This window comes from Elephas maximus, chromosome 12 (genome assembly GCF_024166365.1).
Source record: "Elephas maximus indicus isolate mEleMax1 chromosome 12, mEleMax1 primary haplotype, whole genome shotgun sequence".
Lineage (NCBI taxonomy): Eukaryota > Metazoa > Chordata > Mammalia > Proboscidea > Elephantidae > Elephas > Elephas maximus.
Genome location: NC_064830.1, coordinates 50,958,740 through 50,980,024, shown reverse-complemented (window position 1 = coordinate 50,980,024; position 21,285 = coordinate 50,958,740). Strand labels below are relative to the sequence as shown.

Below are 21,285 nucleotides of genomic sequence, written 5' to 3'. Positions count from 1 at the left end.
GCTGCAAATTCAGCCTTGCTATGAGCTGTAACAAAGACAAGCTTGGACTCTCCAGACAGGTCAACAATGTGGGGAAATACTTTAGCTATCCTGGTCTAAAGGTTGGACCCTTTGGGCTGTTCTCTGGCTTGACATTTAAGAGATACTACAACTGCAAAACTACCCTCAAGTCTTTTGGGCTCTGATAGAGAGATAGAGTTGATGTGGTCAGTTTCTTAGTGAGAGTTCTCTAGAGAAACAGAGCCAGTGATTGAGATAGGCAGGCAGGCAGGCAGGCAAGCAGGCAGAGATAGATGATAGATATACAGGCAGGCAGGCAGAGATAGATGATAGATGGATAGACAGACAGACAGGCAGATAGACAGATATTTACTTCGAGGAATTTGCCACACAATTATGGGGCTGGTAAGTCCAAAATACGTATGGCAGGAGACAGGCTAGAGATTCCTATAGGCTTGCCTAAGATCTGTAGGTCAAGCAATAGGAAGACGCAGAGTGAAAAGAGTTTTGCCAAAACACCTATTTATAGTCTGAAGACAGAACACACCCTAATGAAACTCCCTTTTCAACTGATGGATTGATTATATTACTTTAGATTACATTATGGAACAACAATTGGACCACCTTTGGCTGAACCACTAGGAACCATAGCCTAGCCAAGTTGACACATAAAATTAACCATCACAGTTGGTTATTTTTTATTTAAGATGAGAGACAGTGGCAAGGCTGAGGGGTTGCCTGAGGGATCCCTGTAGCCTCTCATATTCTTAGTCAGCCCCAAAGCCACCTCACACATGGTGCAGGCTATGCAAATGCAGCTTCAAGACACATCCTCTAGCTCCTCTTACCACCAAACTGCCTATACCGATATTATGGGATGCCGTTGGTGAGAGGCAACCTGAAAATATGAGTAAGGATGGAAAAGGACAGATGGAGTTCAGAAAACCTAACCTCACAGGCACTCAGACCTCTTAAAAGGATGCGAGATGTGGGATCCCACTGCTGCTGAGGGAGGAAAGGAGGGAGAAAGATGTGGCCACAGCAAACAGGTGGTGCTTATGGCAAGCTGGCAGGACTAAGGAAGCTCCTCCAGGCCCTCCAGGGGTGTCCCAATGGGTAGACACACCCAGAACAAGGAGTCTCAGAGCAGGAGATGCTCAGAAACCCAGGCAGAAAGCCAACAGCAAAGCAACCATGAGCTGGGATTTAGGATTTGACTCTGGTCCCTGGCACCCTGGCCATGGAGAAGTAGAACACCTGGGAGGGTTTCAAGGGAAGCTCCCAAGCCAGGGAATAGATCAGCATTCTAGTTCCCACAGCTGAAGAACAAGATGGTGACTCAGTCTTGGGAAAAGCACAAGCCCCACCCTTAGAACTATGTGGTCAGGTCTGTGCAGGACTAGCCATGTGTTCATTTGATGCTGGGTCCTCTGAGCCCTGGACCAAGACCTCCCCTCACTCTCCCCAGATTCACACTTCTAGCTACCCCTGAGCAAGTCTTTTCTGAAGAATCAGGGGGCTGGACAGGGCTGCAAGGGTCCAATGGAGGGAGGAGGTCAGGAGAGCCAGAGAGGAGAGAAATCCTCACTTTTTGCATCTCTGAACACTTGCCCTCCTCATGCCCATGCATGTGCACATGCATGCCCAGAGCTACAGGACAGTACTGACCCCACAGGGAAGAACTTAACTCATCGTTGCTTTGCAGGGACTACCAACCTGCTGGGGTACTAATGTCAGCAGAAGTAGTTCCTCAGAGACTCCTACTGCACACCTGGCCTGGTGGCCTCTCCCTGTCTCACCTTGTAGCCGAGTCCTGTCTGCCCTGCTTGAAAAGTAACTCTCCTCTCTTCCCTGATTTTTCCCCAAGGCAGACCCCGTAAATAATCATTTCATACAGCACAACCACTCTAAATGGAATCCCCATGCTCAATTATATTGGGGAATATTTGTTTAATAAGGAATTTTTATTATATAATATGTATGTGACATTCTTGGAGCACTGGTGGAGCAGTGGTTAAGTGTTCGGCTGCTAATCAAAAGGTCAGCAGTTTGGATCCACCAGATCCTCCTTGGAAACCCTATGGGGCAGTTCTACTCTGTCCTACAGGGTTGCTATGAATCAGAATCGACTCGATGGCAACAGGTTTGGGTTTGATTTATGTGATATCCAGTAATAGGAACAGCATTATATTTATTGTTTTATTCCTAAGAAAATACTGAAATAAAAGGAAAATGACAGCAGCCAGTTATTCTCCAATGGGAAGGAATTTCAGGGCTCTGCTGGAAAGATGAAACAGAGGAAGTAAAAGGAGAATGACTCTGCATGGTCTAGCCTCCAAAGGGTGATTGCAAAAGATTCAGGAGAGAAGGTATTCTAGAGGCCCCAAAGGATTCAGTGTTGACAGTGTCACTAGTTTTCATGGACATCTTCCTTATATAAACAGAGGGATAAAAACCTACAATCAGAAACCCAGGATGCTGTTAGACTTACTGAGATAAAACCATGTGTCATATTTCTTTGCATTCATTGTAGTCCCTAGAGTCTAGACTAAATTACAGTCTAGACTAAATTACAGTCTAGACTAAATTACACTTTTTAAGAGTTCAGGGGCTGTAATGCTCCAGAGGCCTCACTGGATGGTGCAAATGGTTAACGCTCTTGGATGCTAACCAAGGGATTGGAGGTTCCAGTCTTCCCAGAGGTGCCTCAGAAGAAAGGTCTGGCAATCTACTTCCAAAAGCTCACAGCCATTGAGAACCCTATGGAGAACAGTTCTGCTCTGACACACATGGGTTTACCATGAGTTGGAATTGACTCGATGGTAACTGGTCAATGCTGTTTTGGTGAGGAGGGAGGGGTCTGGACGGTGGTGGGTCCCTCCTAGTGGCCAGGGCCCATGCATGTGGGGTGCTTTCTCATAGAGTCTGTTTCCTTCAGTTCCAGCAGTGCCAGGAGAGATTGCCGCCCACATTTTTTTCCTGGTTCAGAATTGCTGCCCAGGGCATTCATTTAAAAACCAAGTACAACTTCATACAGTGCTTCCATCTGAGCCCTGGGACCTATGTTTTGGTCCCCTTGACAAGCAGAGAAGCTCAGTTCTTGCTCCAAATCTTCCTGAAATCGCCAGACATTGACAGGTACAGAATCTCTGGTATTCTAATGTTTTATTCTTTTTATTTTTTTTAATGCATTGCATTATTACATACAGTGCACTGTGCTGACCTCAGCAGGGGACACAGTAGGAGCCCTGCTTTGAAGAAGCTCGCCATAAAGGGGGCAAGAAAGTCTATGAAGCAATAATACATCACAGTTAGAATGGGATCCCTGCTATATAGAATGCACAGTCTCCTGGCAGTGCAAAGTGGAGGGATGCAGTTTTGGCCGGAGGGACTGAGGAAATGGGATTTGAGCTGGCCCTTGAAGGAAGAACGTAATTTAGATCTGTAGGAATGCGGAGGTGGAGAGGTATTGCCGGTGCAGGGAAAACACATGCAGAAACAGGAAAATGGGTGAGGGTGGGGCTTGTTGAGGAATAAGCAATGTTGGCCATACGTACGGGAAGGTGGTATATGGCAGGCATGGCAAATTATCTGAAATATGGCCAGATAAATATGGCTGGGGTTACAGTGAAAGATGGGCCTGAAAGATGGAGCTCCATCATGGTCTTGAGTTGATTAAGGGATCAGTAAGTACATGCCCTGTTGGGAGCCTCTTCCCGTCTGGGGTCCCAGGTAGACATCACTATAACCATGACAAGCTTTACAGTGGAGCACAGGTGAGACCTTCTTGGTACCATGTGCCAGGAGCCGCCACACTACCAATTAGAGTTGGAACATACAGCAAAGCTTATTTGCCACCCCGGCAACAGGAATCATTGTATATGTGTATCTCGTAGTGAGAGAAACAATTTACTACACGGTTTCAAGACTAGATCATGTCCACCCAAAAGGCTGGGCACATTCCCTGGTGTGTACCATGGTTGTCCACTTCATGTCTTGCAGTGCAGAGGGTTTTCCAGGCAGGTCCTTGGGATAAATGTCCAATGTCGCCTTGGGCGTCCTTTATGTGCAGGCCTCATTTGAATGGTGGGCTGATCATCCTTGGCACATTTTCCGCAATTTTCCAGGAATCTGAACAACAATTTCAACCTCAGAGGACTGAAGGTATGTGTGCAGCAAGGCTGTTACTAAGCTTCATTGGCCACATCTCATCTCTAAGAGCTTTCATCTCCTTCCTTCTTGCCTCACCACAGACCACTGAAAACAGAGACAGCATAATTGAAGGACTGGGTGGGGGATGGGGAAGGCAAGGCCTCCAAGGCCAGGCTGGACCTAGCCATCTTCCTCCCATGAACTTCAGTTTTCCCAGTCCCCTGAACATTTTATCCAAGTGCCAGATGAAACCTCTATCTCAGAACCAGGTGTAGGTTCTTGTGCCCTTACCAGGCAAGTGGCTTCTTCCCAGTTTAATGTTGGCTGTTTTCCCTTTGATCTAGGCCAGTCTTCCAGAAAGTGGCTTCCAACAAAGCGTGTTCCAGAGATACGCTCACCAGGTACAGCACCTAACATGGATAGGCCCGACAAAACCGCAGATGATGGAGAGACCCGAGGATGAGAAACCTCTCCCAGGCCCTAATCAGGATTTAAAATAAAAACAACTTATTACCAGTGAGTTGATTCCAACTCGTGAAAGCCTGACGGCCCATGTGTTACAGAGTAGCTGTGATCTTTATGGATGCAGATTGCCATGCCTTTATTCTACAGTGCTGCTGTGTGGGTTCAAACCACCAACCTTTTGGTTAGCAGTGGAGTGCCAACCATTTGTGCCACCCAGGATACAGAGAGGAAAAGTAACTTGGTGTATCATTTTATCGGCCTCTCTCCCTGGATCATCACCAGAACAGACCTGGCTGTCAAATTGCAGAGAAGGAACACCGTGTTTGGTGATATCTGAGACAGAATATAGGGCTTAGAAAGAGGGATTATGGGCAGATATGTGCATGTGCTTTTAAAATCTTTAAACAATTCATTGGCAGTTACCCTTGCAATTTGTTATTCTCCTGCTCGGCCACCTCCCCACCAACCTTGGCAGATTCCTTCCAGGAACTGGCCAGCTTCAGAAAACACCAGCAGTGTTCTTCCTGCCAAGCCATGTATGCGCACAGAAAGTTTCCATAATGGTTTAATAAACGGTTATGAAGAATTCTTTGACTTGTCAGGATAAAAACAGCTGCCAAGGGCTCAGCATGATGGCCCCTTTACTGTAATAATCGTGTTAGGTGGGAAGTGGAAAATGGTATGATGCTTGTGTGTGCTGTGCCAGCCTTGGGCCAGGCAGAGGCCAAGGGCAGAGAGGATGCCAGTCTCTGCCTCTGCATTCAGAGGGCTAATGGGGCAGTGGTACAAGGAGGTAGCCCAAAGGGAAAAGATTAAGGCAGCCTGAGCCCAGGGAAACCAATGATGAGAACAAAAGAATGTGGCTGGAATGACGGGTGTGTGTTGCAAGCAGCAGCTGAGTGTGGACCTCCTTGAAATGACTATCAGCTCAGGATTCTGGCCCTCCATCTGGGCCAATTCAGGCACCACTCCACTCAATGCAAGACAAGGCCTTTTAGAATGATTGACCCCAGAACGTGAGCTCCTGGAGTCAGGGATGGCATCATATTCATTCCTTGTCCCCAACACTCATCACTGTCCTTGGCACAGAGGAGGTTCTCAATCAATTTTGTTGAATTGAATTGAGACTGATTAACCCCTCCAGAGCAGATGCCCAGGCTAAAGTGAGTGCCCGTAGGTGATCAGCAGGGCCTGCTTAAGAATTCTGCAACCAAGATTTCTTCAAGAGCAGCTCGCAAAATGCTCACACCCGGTCCATGCACCTGCACATCTAAAATTAAAAACCTAATTTATTATATGATAAAATGGTACAGATTCCCTAATTGGGACTTTTCCAAACAAAAACCAAGTGCCTCCTCATAGAGGATGACTGGTAGCCCATATGGGGCATTTGTAGGAATTTAGAATGAAGCACAGATGCAGCTCTGTGCCAAGGTATATGGCTGGTAAGTGGAACTCAGACTGGATTGCAGCCCATTTTCACCCCTCAGCTGGGCATCCTTGAGCAGGGCCAAGCTGGCGCCATTCTGCACAGCCCGCAAACCATCTTCAAAAGATGTGTTCTCAAAAGAAAGTTTAAATCAAAATATCCATCAATGGACATACTGTGTTTTCTCTCCTGGTCTCTTATATCAGTTTGACTAGCCTTAAACTAATACCATGACGTGCTCCTGCTCCTACCACTACTACCATGAGTTATCAACAGTAGTAGTGGTGATGGTAATATAACCCAAGGTCTGCTTATGGGCAAGGAAGGACACACTCAGACTCTGGGACAGGCTAGGTCCATTTGTCTATCCATCCATCTGCCCGCCCACCCACCCCAACATCCACCCACCCCCACGCACCCACCCACCCATCCATCCGTCCACCCACCCATCCACCAGTCCACCCGTCCATCCGTCCATCCATCCATCCATCCATCCATTTATTCAACCGATGACCACTTACCAAGCACCTAGAACATTCCAGGTAGTGTGCTAAACTTTGGGAATATGAATCAGTCCTCGGGGATCTTATATTATGGTGGGAGTGACAAGCACGAAGTTTTTGGGGGGAATTTGTTTGTCATCACCATCCCTATTCCTATTCTCCTCTCCTCAAAAATTGTTGGTTGGTTACGGAGTGCAGGATCCAGGTCAGGATCTGCCCTAGGGTGGGGGGTATGGAGAAGGAAGAAGACATGATCCATGCCCCAAAGAGGCTCATAATCTTGGTGGGTGATTCCATGTAAGTTAGAGTTCCTCATCAACATGTAAACTGCTGTTCAAAGTGAGATATCGTGGCTCTTTTGAGGAGAAAACTCAGTTGGTGGTGTGGCACACAATGCAACTTTCCTGACACCAAATAACCAGGGGGAGATGATTACAAGACCACTTTCACTGGCAGGATTTTTCCCTCCGGGGGCATTATGAGGGGTCGTCCCGTCCTTCTAGCTGAAGGGCTTCTATGAGGACAGGCTGTAGTCTGCTTTTGCTTGCAGTTCTAGGTGGTAAGGCCAACCTCAGAATGTGGACAGGGATGGGTTGTCTGTCATCTATTGAGGATAGGTGTTCATTCTCAGAAGACCCCAAGGTGGCAACTCTTCCATTTGCTCTATTGGAACTCTATGAAGCCACATGCTGGGAGACCTCCCTCCAGCTCCCCATGTAAAAGCTTCCCCAGGGTGATAATGTCACAGCATCCCTCAGCTTTTACCAGGGTGGATGTAAGAAACGGCCAACATGTAGAATACCTCTGCCTCAGAAGACACTGCCAATAAAGTCATTCAATGCCCCCAGTATAAAACCCAATGCAACTCCTCCAGAAGTTTAGGTCAGGAGAAATTTCCTTCTCTTCCCAACCTCAGTGCAATGAAGCCTTACCATTGCTCAGGCCACAGTGATAACTCCCTCCCCTCAACATCTGCAGCTAATCACTCCAGACATTAGACACCTGTGCAGGTTCCCGACGTTGGACAACCAAATGTAAGTTGCCTTGCATTTGTCTCCTCATTCATTACTGAACTGAGAGCAGAGCTTGCTCATCTTCTCCATACCTGTTATTAATCTAAGGAAATCTATGATGCTTCCCTTTTTGCTTCAGTGGTTTGGAAGACTAAGGCCACATAATGCACTCAATTACAGCAACTTCTCTTAGGCTAGATTTCTACTATTTTTGTCTCCCCTCATCACACACACACACGCAGAGATAGAGAGAGAGAGGTCATATCTTCTCTTAGTCTCTTTCTGGAAGCAGATAGAAAAACACTCCTTAAGGGCTGCGTTGATTCATTCCACGGTCCTTTCCTGAGGGGCTCCCCAGTGCCAGGTACAGTGGGGCTGGGCAAGCCCTGCTCTCAGTTCAGTAATTAACAAGGAGACAAATGCAAGGCAACCCACACCAGGTGTCCAATGTTGGGAGTGATTAGCTTCAGTTGTTGAGGGGAGGGAGTTATCACTGTGGCCTGGAGCAATGGTGAGGCTTCGTGAAGAGGGCAGGGTCCTGTGAGATGTGCAGTTGTAGGAATTAAGTGTTAGAAACCTGAGCGCACTTACAGAGAGGCAGGCAGGTGTGGTCATCAGGCCCTGAGGACTGATCTTGTCCTACGTTCCTTCCTCTTTTGGGACAGGGGCTAGACATTGATACTACCCAGCTTCAGAGCCTACTCAATCAGGAACTCCTAAAAGGTATGGTCATCCCCACTGCTGGGCCAGCCCAATGCCAGCCTCACTGTCATTGCAGTCCTTCTCATTCTTCACTCCTCAGGACCTCCAGGGGACTTCTTCTTGGATAAGTGCTGGGGCATCGTGGCTCTGATGGATGTATCCTTTGAAGTTATCCTCCCAGATCCTCGCCCAGCTCTATGAGCCCATCTGTTCTTTGACCTTCCTGGGGGTCTCATTAGGACATTAGGGAGCCCTCACTCTCAATGTGTTCTGTTCTTCCTTGTCTCTAAGGGCTCACCAAAGAGCCTGGGTTTCTGCACGTTCTCCACTGACTCACTAACTATTCAGAGCAACCACAGCAACAATGGCAATGGTTTCCACTTAGCAAGTCTCTGTTGTGCACCAAGATTTGTGCTGGTGCATATATCTTTTTCTTTATAATGCTGGCAACAACCCCTGTAATAGAAGTATTATTCCATTATACAGTGGAGAAAACAATTCAGAGAGGTGAAATAATTTGCCCAAATCACACAGCTAGCCAGGATCCATGCCCAGATTTGAAGCTGGGGGGTTCAATGTCCAAAGTCCAGGATCTTACATTATTCTATGCTGAGAGTGGGAACTGTTTTTCATTTCACCCTTGCCCTTAGAGGAGTCCTCACTATTTAAATTCCTTACTCAACAAGCCCACAATCCAATAAAGTTAACAATCACCAAAACTTATAGAAAACCCTTCAGTCTACACAGTAATTTCACCCCGTTTTTACTATTATGGTTATTATCCTGCATTTGAAGATGAGGACTCTGGGGTTGGGGCGGTTCAGTGATTTGCCCAAGTTGCACGGCTACCAGTGGCAGTGCCCAGAATCAAGGCTGGAACTCCCAACTCCACCCTGCACTCATTCCCCTCTCTAGTGGGCCTTTCTGCCCCTGCCACTCCCCTCTGCCCAGCTTCTGCAGGCAGGGAAAGGCCAGCTCACATGTGTATAAGTCTGCTGCTTCCCTGGCAGCTCCCCAGAGAGTGAGGCAGAACACCTAGCACCTTCATTGCCAGAAAACTTAACTGGAAGAGTGATGCTGGCAATTGCAGAGCAAGAGGGCTTCTTGATGAAATCATAAATCAGCCCTGTCTCTGCTGGCCATGGTTTGAATCATTCTAAGACACTGCCCATTCCTGTAGATAAATCTGGGGCAGGTAGCTCTAGGGGAGGTCATGTTTGCCAGGCCCCTGCAAAGCAGCTCTGTTCTATCCTCCTACTCACCCACCAGTGCCCTTCCAGTTCCTCAGAGGTTGATTATGTTCCTTTCGTTGTTGTCATTGAACCTATTGCATGGAGTGACCAGGGCTAGGTTTGATGGAAAAGTTCCATCCATGTTCACACAGCACACACTCAGCAAACACCTATCTCTGAGGGTTCCAGAGCTGCAATGAGCTCCCCAGGCTCCTGCCCACTGTCCCCTACCAGGGACCCCACTCTAACAGTTGGTGGCTGTGTGTTGGGCCGGCCCACCTCCCCCAGGTGCAAGGGATATTTTCCCCCCTTTCTCGTGGCTTCCTTTTCCTTCTTACTGTCCATTTTTCTTTGTAAAATAAACCAAAGCCAGGTCCCTCCAGAGGCAGCCAGGAGCCAGCTGGTGTTACTAGTTGATGGATGGAATTGGCCCCAGTCAGCCGGCAGGACCAGCTACATGCTAGACTGGTTAACTCTTAACACTCCATCCAGCTGAAAGTGAATGAACGACTTGACCAAGAGGAATTTAAAAGACTGTGGAGGCACCTTGTCAACTGCCAGGTATGTGACATGTTCTTTTTGGGCTCTTACTCAGGCCAGTTTAGAACTAATGCAGAATGAAACCAGTTGAGTGGAGTCGACTTTGACTTATGGCGACCCCATGTGTGTCAGAGTAGAACTGTGTTCCATAGGGTCTTCAGTGGCTGATTTTTAGGAAGTAGATCTTCAGGCCTTTCTTCTAAGGCACCTGTGGGTGGACTCAAACTTCCAACTTTTTGGTTAGTAGCTAAGTGTGTTAGCCATTTGTACCACTTACTGTGTTCCCAACCTTACACCAGGGTTGAGGGGCATAAAAGACAAGTGCACCTCATGCCTGCCTCGGGAAGAGCTCACATTTTGTCAGGAAAGGCGCGTATGCAAAACTAGGAAGACAGGGTGATGCCCGATTAGTGGCAGAATAGAAATGCTTTAGAGTTTGGGGGAGAAAGGTCGCTGTGGCTTGTAGCCGAAACCACCAGCTAGCCTTTCCCTCCTCATTTCTCCCACGGTCCATTGCAACATCCCCCTATCTGCTAGCCTGTCTCTTCCCTTTCCAATCCATCTGCCAGAAGGATCTGTCAAGTACACAGATGTGATCTGTGGTCTCAGGGGCTCCTCATTGACCTCAGAAGAGTCTAAACTCCTCAGAGTGGCACACAGGCCTCTCCAAGTTTGGGTCCAGGAGAAGCCCTTTCCCTCATCCCGCTCACTCCTTCATACCCCAACCACAAGACCCTCACTATTCTCTCTAAGCGCATGCCCTTGCTTCTTCTGCTCTCCTTCCCCCCATTCCAAGACTGGCCAGTGGCCACCCCACTGTGAGGCCCAGCCTCAAACACACTCCCTCTGCCAAGGCTTTCCTGAGGGTCCAGCTCACCCCTAGGACCCAGTCAGTTTCCTTCCCTCTGGTTCCTAACTCATGAATCCACATTTAGGCATTCTACACTGGGTTGTCTTATTTTTTGTAATTATAAATAACACCTGCCTGTTCATAGCAGAAAAACAGAAAATACAAACAGGCAGAAATAAATTGGAGAAAGTAAACATGATCTTTCCAACTAAAAAATACTATTAACACCTAGAGAATATTCTTCAGAATTTGTCCTATAATATGTGCACATGCACATATGTGTATACATAAAAAAAAATTTTTTTTACATACATACGCACATATACATATTTAGATAAAAGCATAACCTGCTTAAAAAAAAAAAAACTTACCAATATGTCAGATGTCTAGCCATGTCACTAACTATTTCTACATCATTTTAAAAGACTGAATAAAATGCCATGATGTATTACCTACTCCCTTACTTGAGTCACTGAGCTCAATGCCTGGCCCTATGATGGCTGACATGTCCACCTTCCATTAGATTGCAGCGTCCTCCAGGAGAGGACTCCATTGTATTCATCTTCTTTCCTCAGTGCCTTCCACAGGGTCTAGCCCACAAATACTGAGTCAAAGAACAAACAAATGAATAATGGGATGAATGAGTGAATACCTGTTTAAGAACACTCCAGGTCTTTCCTTATACCGACTGAGAACCAAGTAAGCTAGGGAAAGTCCTCAAGATGCCATTTCACAATCATTGTCTCCCACAGTCAGCCTTGGTCACACACCTGCTTGGGAGGTATTATGCCTTGGATCAGATCCTATGGGGTAGCTATGGGTAGACCAAATTTAGGAGTCCTGAGTTCAGTCCAGGTCCCTGAGTGGTGCAAATGAACCAAAAGGCTGGAGGTTTGAGTCCTTCCAGAGGGGCCTTGGAAGAAAGACCTGGTGATTTACTTCTGAAAAATCAGTCATTGAAAACCCTGTGGAGCACAGTGCTACTCTGACACACATGGGGTCACCATGACTCATAAATTGCTTGACATAAATTGCTTGACAGCAACTGCTTTTTCTGGGGATTCAGTCCAGCCTCCATCACTTACCTGTATAATCCAAGGCTTGGTATTCACCTACCATAGCACCAGTTTCCTCATCTGTGAAGTAGGAATGATGATCAGGACTACAATGAGAATTAGACGTAGAAAAGTCCCGTATAAATATGAGAGCTGCCTTGTACAAGAGTTGGGTGCTACTGTTATTACATTCTGCAGCTGGCTTGGGTCCATGATGCAGTTCTGTGCACAGCACTCTCCCAAGATCTTTATAAACTCTAACTTATTCCTCATGACAGACCTCTGACGTAGGCCCTGTAATTAGCCCTATGCTGCAGTTGGGGAAATTGAGCCTGGAGATTGAGTATGTTGCCCAGCGTTACATGGCTGGTAAATAATCAAACAGGATTTAAATCCAAGCAGTTTGATTGTAAAGTTTGTACTATTAATGGCTACCATATACAGATTCTCTTCTGGAGAGATCTGTACCTCCCTCAAAAGCAGCAAGGTGCCCTAAGTGTCAAATACAAGGTGCCCAGTCTAGGGAGTGAAGATGACGAGAGGAAGAAGTAAGGCTGGGAAAGCCACGGGCCTGGGAAGAGGAATCCACAGCCCCTCAGGCTGGCAGCCAGAATGGTTGACTCCAGGGGGTATAACCCACACCTGCCTTCCCCAGTCCTCAGCTCTGTGCCCTGACTACCTCTGAGCTGAGTCTCACCCACATTCTAATGAAGTAATCTCCAGGGATGGAAAAGGGACTTCCAGGACCTCCCTGGCTCCAGGCAGACAAGGGACTTACACAGGTTTCTTGCTTCTTTTCCCACATCAGTATGTTTTCCAGAACACTCAGAAGAGCTCTGGGGTTCTCCTGAGCTCAGATCTGTGGAAGGTCATAGAGAATGCAGGTAAAAGTAGGCCTTTGAGATGTGATGATTGGGGGCTGTGGAGTGTGTGTGTGTCTCCCCCATCCCCCTAGCATGCTGTAGGCAAGGCTGGTGCAGCAACGCTGGGAAGACAGAAGAGCGTAGAGAGAAGAGCGGCAGAGTCCCTGTCTGTGTCCTCCCCTGGGTTGCACTGACTTCTGTGGATCTCCAGGGCTCTCGGCTCAGACACCATCCTCCTCCACCTGAGTTCTTGTGTGCTAGTCTATTTTCCTAATTACCTTTTCTCCTGGCACAGCTCTAATTGTGAAAAAATTACTAGGAGACTGATGCTCTCTCTTTACAGAGTGTTTGGGGGTTAAATTAAATCAAATGGCATCTGTCTGCTTCAGGTAGAAAGCTTTCAGTCTTGGGCTAATGATAATAATACCGTCAGGTCCATAAGTTATTTGTTCTTCTGACAATCCATTGTATATTTAATATATATTCTTTGCCAACACCATAATTCAGAAGCATCAATTCTTCTTTGGTCTTCCTTATTTATCGTCCAGCTTTTGCATGCATATAAGGTGACTGAAAATACTATGGCTTGGGTCAGGCACACCTTAGTCCTCAAAGTGACATCTTTGCCTTTTAATGCTTTAAAGAGGTATTTTGCAGCAGATTTGCCCAATACCATATGCCATTTGATTTTTTGATTGCTGCTTCCATTAGTGTTGATAGGAATCCAAGTAAAACGAAATCCTTAACAACCTCAACATTTTCTCCACTTATCATGATGTTTCTTATTGGTCCAGTTGGGTGGATTTTTGTTTTCTTTATGTTGATGTATAATCCATACTGAGGGCTGTAGTCTCTGATCTTCATCAGTAAGTGCTTCAAGTCTCTATGCTTTCAGCAAGTAAGTTGTGTCACCCACATATCTCAGGTTATTAATGAGTCTTCTTTCAATTCTGTTGCCACATTCTTCTTCATATAGTCCAAAAAGTCCAGCTTCTTGAATTATTAGCTCAGCATACAGATTGAATTAGTATGGTGAAAGGTTACAGCCCTGATGCACACTTTTCCTGATTTTACACCGCTCTGTATCCCCTTTTCCTGTTCAAACAACTGCCTCTTGGTCTATGTACAGGTTCCTTATGAATACAATCAAGTGTTCTGGAATTCCCATTCTTTCCAATGTTATCCATAATGTGTTATGATCCACACAGTCAAATGCCTTTGCATAGTCAATAAAATACAGGTAAACACCTTTCTGGTATTCTCTGCTTTCAACTAAGACCCATCTGACATCAGTAATGATATCCCTTGTTCCATACCCTCTTCTGAATTCAGCTTGAATTTCTGGCCATTCCCTGTCAATGTACTGCTGCGATCGCACTTGGATTATCTTCAGCAAAATTTTACTTGTGTGTGATGTTAATGATATTGTTCGATAATTCCCACATTTTGTTGGATTATCTTTCTTTGGAATGGAAACAAATATGGATTTCTTCCGGTTGGTTAGCCAGAGGGCTATCTTCCAAATTTCTTGGCATAGGTAAGTACTTCCAATGCTGCATCCATTTGTTGAAATATTTCAATTGGCATTCTGTCAATTTCTGCAGCCTTGTTTTCCTCCAGTGCCGTCAATGCAGCTCGGACTGCTTCCTTTTTCCTTCAATACCATTCAAATTAATGTTTTCTTAATTCTTCAGGAGAAACCTAATGGTTTCAGGTCACACAGAACCCTCAGGCCATTAGGCTTGTCCCCTTTATGGATGGTTTGGCTTGCAAGTTTCCACTTACTCACCAGAGCTTGCAGGCCTGATCCTTTGCCAGTCTGTAGTGGCCCCTATGTGCCTCGCTGGAGCTCATAACTAGATGTGCAAGATGACAAGGTCCAAAGAGGGCAAGGTACCTGTCTCCTGTCCACCTAAGGCTACCTTCTGAGTTCTGGTCTCTTCTCTGAGGAGCAGCCTCTTCCCTGGATGATGAACCTTAAGACTGACCCGTCTCTTCCAGAGATCTCACTAGCAGCATCCACACATAAACCCACACACAGTCATAGGGGAGGGAGCAAGGTTGTTTTACAAGGTCATTAGTAGACAGATGTCTGTTGGAGGCAGGGTTGGAAAGAAAATCCAAGTGTCCCGGCAGCTCCCATCCCACATGGGAACCATCAGATGATCGTGAAGGCTGAATGTCCCCAGAAGAACAGCCAGTGTCTTGGGTGTCTTAAGCTAGTCTTTGGGAGACAACGGAGCAGTGTTACTGGAGTCCAGCAGCCAGCAATAAAGAAAAGGGTTGACCACCAAGGCAGGCTCAGTCGGAAACTGTGGCAGGAAGGCCACTAGGTCTTCTGAGAAGGTTTCTCAAACCTTGTGAAGCAGAGGACTATGCCCTACCCTGTCTCCTACCACTCACTAGTTCACCCTGTGGCCCCAGACTTCCTTGCAGGGATCTCTGACAGCAGAGAGCTGCTGGATCTCATGACCCTCCGGTATAGCGACAGTGCCTGCAAGGTCAGCTTCCCAAGCCTGGTCTGCTTCCTGATACAACTTGAAACCATGGAAAGTGAGTGTTACCTGGGGAGGGGAGTGCTGACATCCTGAACACCTTCACAATGACCAAAGGACACAGGGGGACCAGCAGCAACTTGCTGCCCCAAGCATGGGCAAGGCCTCAGTAGTAGGTGGGCTTAGATTCTTGCGTGAGGACCCTTGCTTCTAGAGAAGGACAGCACCAACTGTAGCATAAAATGAAGCAGGAGGCTCATATCTCCCTCCACCCTGCTGCACCCTTTCTCCCCTGGACATCCCCTACCTCAGTTCCCTCACTTCTTCATTGCCCTGTGCAGCCCCTCTCCCAGGAAAAGGGTTACTTTAAATCACTGTGTTTCCTCTTCCACTTGTGTTTATGTTTTAAATCTACTCTGTAATCATGCAGTGAAAGATTTTAGTCTCTGGTCAAGGAATTTCACAGATAAGTGAATAGATGGGTGCAGGAACTCTTTCCCGTGGCTCCAGAAATCCAACTATGTAGGCCAGAGGTTTTGACACTTTTTAGCAGCATAACCCTTTGTTTCAAATTAAATCTTATAAGAAACCCAAGACCATGATATGGCTCAAAATGGGGCTGCTGTGCTGAGGTAGAACTGGGGGTCCCCAAACCCCATCTCTTAACCCTCGCACCACTCCCTGACATAAGCCCCTCTGCAAAACCCCATGGCCCCACAAAACACAGCCTGACAATGAATGAAATGAGACAATGAACAGAGATGGAGAGAATAGAGCCCTGTGTGGGGGTGGGGGAGGGGAGAAGCCTGAGGCACAAGGCTTGCCCCCAGAGAGCTCTCAGTTGGACAATGGAGAGCCCCTAACTTGTGCCCATGAAATATTTAGTAAGAGAAGGCTATACCTCCCCTAGGCCGAGGGTGGGGAGATTCAAAGTATAAGGGAACTGGAAGAGGAAGAGGGGTGTATGGGCCCAAGTAATCACAAGAGAGCTATTTTGAGGAGGTGAGCATGGATGGGTGGAGCTTGGCTTGAAAGAGAAGAGGTGGGGAGGCTAGGCTGAGTCACTGGAGAGTGAGAGAGTGCTTTACTCAGAATAGCCACATTTGCTTTTATCTTAGTATGGGCCCAGGCCTGCCTCCCTTGTCCTGATTCTTCTCCTCAGTCATTGAAACCTTACCTTCTTTATCTCAGAGGCCTTCCATAACCTCTCCAAGGATGGGAAAGAACTCCACCTGACAGAAATGGAGGTGAGCTTCTCCCCGTCTTGGGGACAGGACATAGTCCCAGGCTGCCTTTCTTAGCACGATTCCAGAGGGCATTTTTCTCCCTGAGGATATTGAGCAGTTCATCAAAGGGCAGCCAAGCCGCTGGGCCCCCTGCCTCCAATTACTGCCCTTATGTATTGTTGGCTGCCAAGCCTGCTTTAGAACCTTGGCAGGCAGGTTTTATTTTTTTCCAATAGCTTCATAAAGCAGAGGATTATGTGGAAATTATCATAAATCCAAGAGGGAACTGAAGAACAGCCCAGTAAAACTCACTGTAAATTAAACTTACTGCCACTGAGTTTTGGAAAGAACCTCCTGACCTGGTCAGCTGGTTGACCTCAGAAATACTTTTCATTCCCTGACTATTGAGGGAGTAGCAAAAGAGGTGCTGTGGTGGGGAACTGAGACCTCCTTCCTGGGTTGGAATTAGCTGGAAAGGGGTGATGAGACTGGACTGAGCATTCTGGGGGAGAAGGTGCCATTATTCCGGCTCTGTATTAACATGTTTTGGTTATAATGATGACAAGCATCCCTGGGTGGAACAAACGGCTGAGTGCTTGTCAGCTAGCTGAAAGGTTGGTGGTTGGAACCCACCCAGAGATGCCTCAGAAGACAAGCCTCCTCCGAAAGGTCACAGCCTTGAAAACCCTATGGAGTTCTGCTCTGCACACATGAGGTCACCAAGAGTTGGAATTGACTCAACAGCAACTAACAACACCAATATAATGATGATTCTTATTTTTCAGTGGATAAACCTCGTCATGTACACCTGAGACAAGAAGCAGAGGAGATTCTACAATTCAGGTGAGATACAGCTTTGGAATCATTTCCTCCTAGTAGCACAATTATGCTTCTCTTCCAGGAACTTCCCACAGGGAGTTGGGAGTAGGTGTCCCAGTTATTACAGAGTCCTTATCCATGTTGCCCAAGGCCAAGCTGCTCAGGGCCACTGAGGATCAAGGCCAATGCTGCAGATTTCATCCAGGCCACATGGACCAGTGGGCATTCATGGAAGGGTGTGTCTTGAAAGTAATGACTGAGGGATATGTAATTCTTAATTGAAGTTACAAAGAGAAAAGATGATATTCATCTCAAGAAAGGCCAATATGTGGGGCCACATAAATGATGAGGAGCTGGGGAAAGGAGAGTTGGGTCCGACTCTGGCTTTACCACTACTTCACTATACAGCTTTGGGCAAATCATGGGCTTTTTTTTCCTTGTACTTTAGGTAAAGGTTTACAGAACAAACTAGCTACACATATTGTTTTATGACATGGGTTAACAACCCCATGACATGTCAACACTTCACTTCTTGACCTTGTGTTTTCTATGATCAGCTTTCCTGTCCCCTCCTGCCTTGTAGTCCTTGCGCCTGGACTGGTGTGCCCCTTTAGTCTTGTTTTGTTTTATGGACCTATCTAATCTTTGGCTGAAGAGTAAATCTCAGGAGTGACTTCATTACTGAGCTAAAATGGTGTCTGGGGGCCATACTGTCAGGGTTTCTCTGGTCTTTGTCAGGCCAGTAAGTCTGGTCATTTTTTGTGAGTTATAATTTTGTTCTACATTTTTCTCCAACTCTGTTCAGGACCCCCTGTTGTGATCCCTGTCAGAGCAGTCAGTGATGGTAGCCAGCTACCATCTAGTTGTGCTGGACTCAGACTGGTGGAGACTGTGGTAGTTGTAGTCCATTAGTCCTTTGGACTAACCTTCCTCTTGTGTCTTTAGTTTTCTTCATTCTCCCTTGCTTCCAATGGGGTGAGACCAGTGGAGTATCTAAGATGGCCGCTCATGGGCTTTTAAGACCCTAGATGATACTAACCAAAGTAGAACATTTTCTTTAAAAACTGTTATATCAGTTGATGCTCCCCAAGACCGTGGTCCCTACCACAGCCCCCAGCCCAGTTATTCAGTCCCTCTGGGAGTTTGGATGTGTCTATGGAGCTTCCAACTCCACGTGTATGTAGGTTTGTCATACTGTGGGGCTTCTGTGTTGCTGTGATGCTGGAAGCTATACTACCAATATTCAAATACCACAGCATCACCCATGGCTGACAGGTTTCAGCTGAGCTTCCAGATTAAGACAGACTGAAGAAGGGCCCAGTGGTCTACTTCTGAAAAAAATTAGCCAGTGAAAACCTTATGAATAGCAGTGGAATATTGTCTCATATAATGCTGGAAGATGAGTCCCTCAGGTTGGAAGGTACTCAAAATATGACTGGGGAAGAGCTGCCTCCTCAAAGTAGAGTCGACCTTAATGATGTGGATGGAGTCAAGCTTTCAGGATCTTCGTATGCTGAAGTGGTATGACTCGAAATAAGAAGAAACAGCTGCAACCATCCATTAATATTTGCAATGTGGAATATATGAAGTATGACTCTAGGACAATTGGAAATTGTCAAAAATGAAATGGAACGCATAGATATTGTAGGCATTAGCGAGCTGAAATGGACTGGTATTGGTCATTTTGAATTGGACAATCATATGGTCTACTATGCCAGGAATGACAACTTGAAGAGGAATGGCATTGCATTCATTCTCAAAAAAGAATATTTCAAGATCTATCCTGAAGTACAGTGCTGTTAGTGATAGGATAATATCCATAGGTCTACAAGGAAAACGAGTTAATACGACTATTATTCAAATTTACACACCAACCACTACGGCCAAAGATGAAGAAACTGAAGATTTTTACCAACTTCTGCAGTGTGAAATTCATGAAACATGCAATCAGGATGCACTGATAATTACTGGTGATTGGAATGTGAAAGTTGGAAACAAAGAAGGGTTGGTAGTTGTAAAATATGCCCTTGGTGATAGAAACAATGCCGAAGATCACGTAATTGAATTTTGCAAGACCAATGACTTATTCATTGCAAATATTTTTTTCATCAATGTAAACGGCGACTATACACATGGACGTCGCCAGACAGAACACACAGGGATTAAATCGACTACTTCTGTGGAAAGAGACAATGGAAAAGCTCAATATCATTAGTCAGAACAAAGCCAGGGGCCAACTGCAAATCAGACCATCAATTACTCCTATGTAAGTTCAAGTTGAATTTGAAGAAAATGAGAACAAGTCCACGAGAGTCGAAGTATGACATTGAGTATATCCCACCTGAATTTAGAGACCATATCAAGAATGAACACCAAGGACACAAGGTAATTATGAGCCCAAGAGACAGAAAGGGCCACATAAACCAGAGACTACATCAGCCTGAGAACAGAAGAGCTAGAGGATGCCTGGCTACAACCAATGACTGCCCTGACAGGGAACACAACAGAGAATCCCTGAGGGAGCAGGAGAGCAGTGGGATGCAGACCCCAAATTCTCATAAAAAGACCAGACTTAATGGTCTGACTGAGACTAGAAGGACCCTGGTGATCATGGCCCCCAGACCTCCTGTTGGTCCAGGACAGGAACCCATCCCAAAGCCAACTCTTCAGACATGGATTGGACTGGACAATGGGTTGGAGAGAGATGCTGTTGAGGAGTGAACTTCTTGGATCAGGTGGACACTTGAGACTATGTTGGCATCTCCTGCCTGGAGGGAAGATGAGAGGGTAGAGGGGGTTAGAAGCTGGTGAAACGGACATGAAAAGAGAGAGTGGAGGGAGGGAGCGGGCTGTCTCATTAGGGGATAGCAATTGGGAGTGTGTAGCAAGGTGTATATAAGTTTTTGTGTGAGAGACTCACTTGATTTGTTAACTTTCACTTAAAGCACAATAAAAATTAAAAAAAAAATAGATTTGATGTGTTGAATACTAATGACCAAAGACCAGATGAGTTGTGGAATGACATCAAGGATATCATACATGAAGAAAACAAGAGGTCATTAAAAAGACAGGAGAGAATGAAAAGACCTAAATGGATGTCAGAAGAGACTCTGAAACTTGCTCTTGAACGTCAAGTAGCTAAAGGAAAAGGAAAAAATGATGAAGTAAAAGAGCTGAACAGAAGATTTCAAACGGCGGCTTGAGAAGACGAAGTATTATGATGACAAAGACCTGGAGTTAGAAAACCAAAAGGGAAGAACACACTCAGCATTTTTCAAGCTGAAAGAACTGAAGAAAAAATTCAAACCTCAAGTTTCAATGTTGAAGGATTCTACGGGATAAATACTAAACAATGCAGGACACAGCAAAAGAAGATGGATGGAATACACAAAGTTATCATACCCAAAAGAATTGGTCGATGTTCAACCATTTCAGGAGGTAACATATGATCAGGAACTGACGGTACCGAAGGACAAAGTCCAAGCTGGACTGAAAGCATTGGTGAAAAACAAGGCTCCAGGAATTGATGGAATACCAATTGAGATGTTTCAACAAACAGATGCAACACTGGAAGTGCTCATTCATCTGTGCCAAGAAATTTGGAAGATGGCTACCTGCCCTACCTACTGAAAGAGATCCATATTTATGCCTATTCCCAAGAAAGGTGATCTAATAGAATGCAGAAATTATCAAACAATATCATTAACGTCACATGCAAGCAAAATTTTGCTGAAGATCTCTCAAAAGCGGCTGCAGCAGTACATTGCAGAGAACTGCCAGAAATTAAGCCAGATTTGGGTTTTTTTAGAAGAGGACATGGAACCAGGGATACCATTGCTGGTGTTAGATGGATCCTGGCTAAAAGCAGAGAATACCAGAAAGATGTTTACCTGTGTTTTATTGACTATGCTAAGGCATTCGACTGTGTGGATCATAACAAA

At 46.0% G+C, this 21,285-nt stretch overlaps 1 protein-coding gene across 1 annotated transcript in view; it reads left to right on the top strand.

Annotated features, from left to right (window-relative positions):
* The window catches only part of CAPN13 (calpain 13), a 114,385-nt gene extending 97,048 nt beyond the window's left edge, over window positions 1-17,337 (top strand). The window contains 10 exon segments of the mRNA XM_049904030.1: window positions 2,939-3,138; window positions 4,128-4,164; window positions 4,497-4,553; window positions 8,228-8,285; window positions 8,365-8,420; window positions 9,989-10,057; window positions 12,750-12,825; window positions 15,229-15,357; window positions 16,491-16,546; window positions 17,311-17,337. Coding sequence (XP_049759987.1) covers window positions 2,939-3,138; window positions 4,128-4,164; window positions 4,497-4,553; window positions 8,228-8,285; window positions 8,365-8,420; window positions 9,989-10,057; window positions 12,750-12,825; window positions 15,229-15,357; window positions 16,491-16,546; window positions 17,311-17,337 — 765 coding nt within the window.
* Window positions 17,338-21,285: the final 3,948 nt, after the last annotated feature.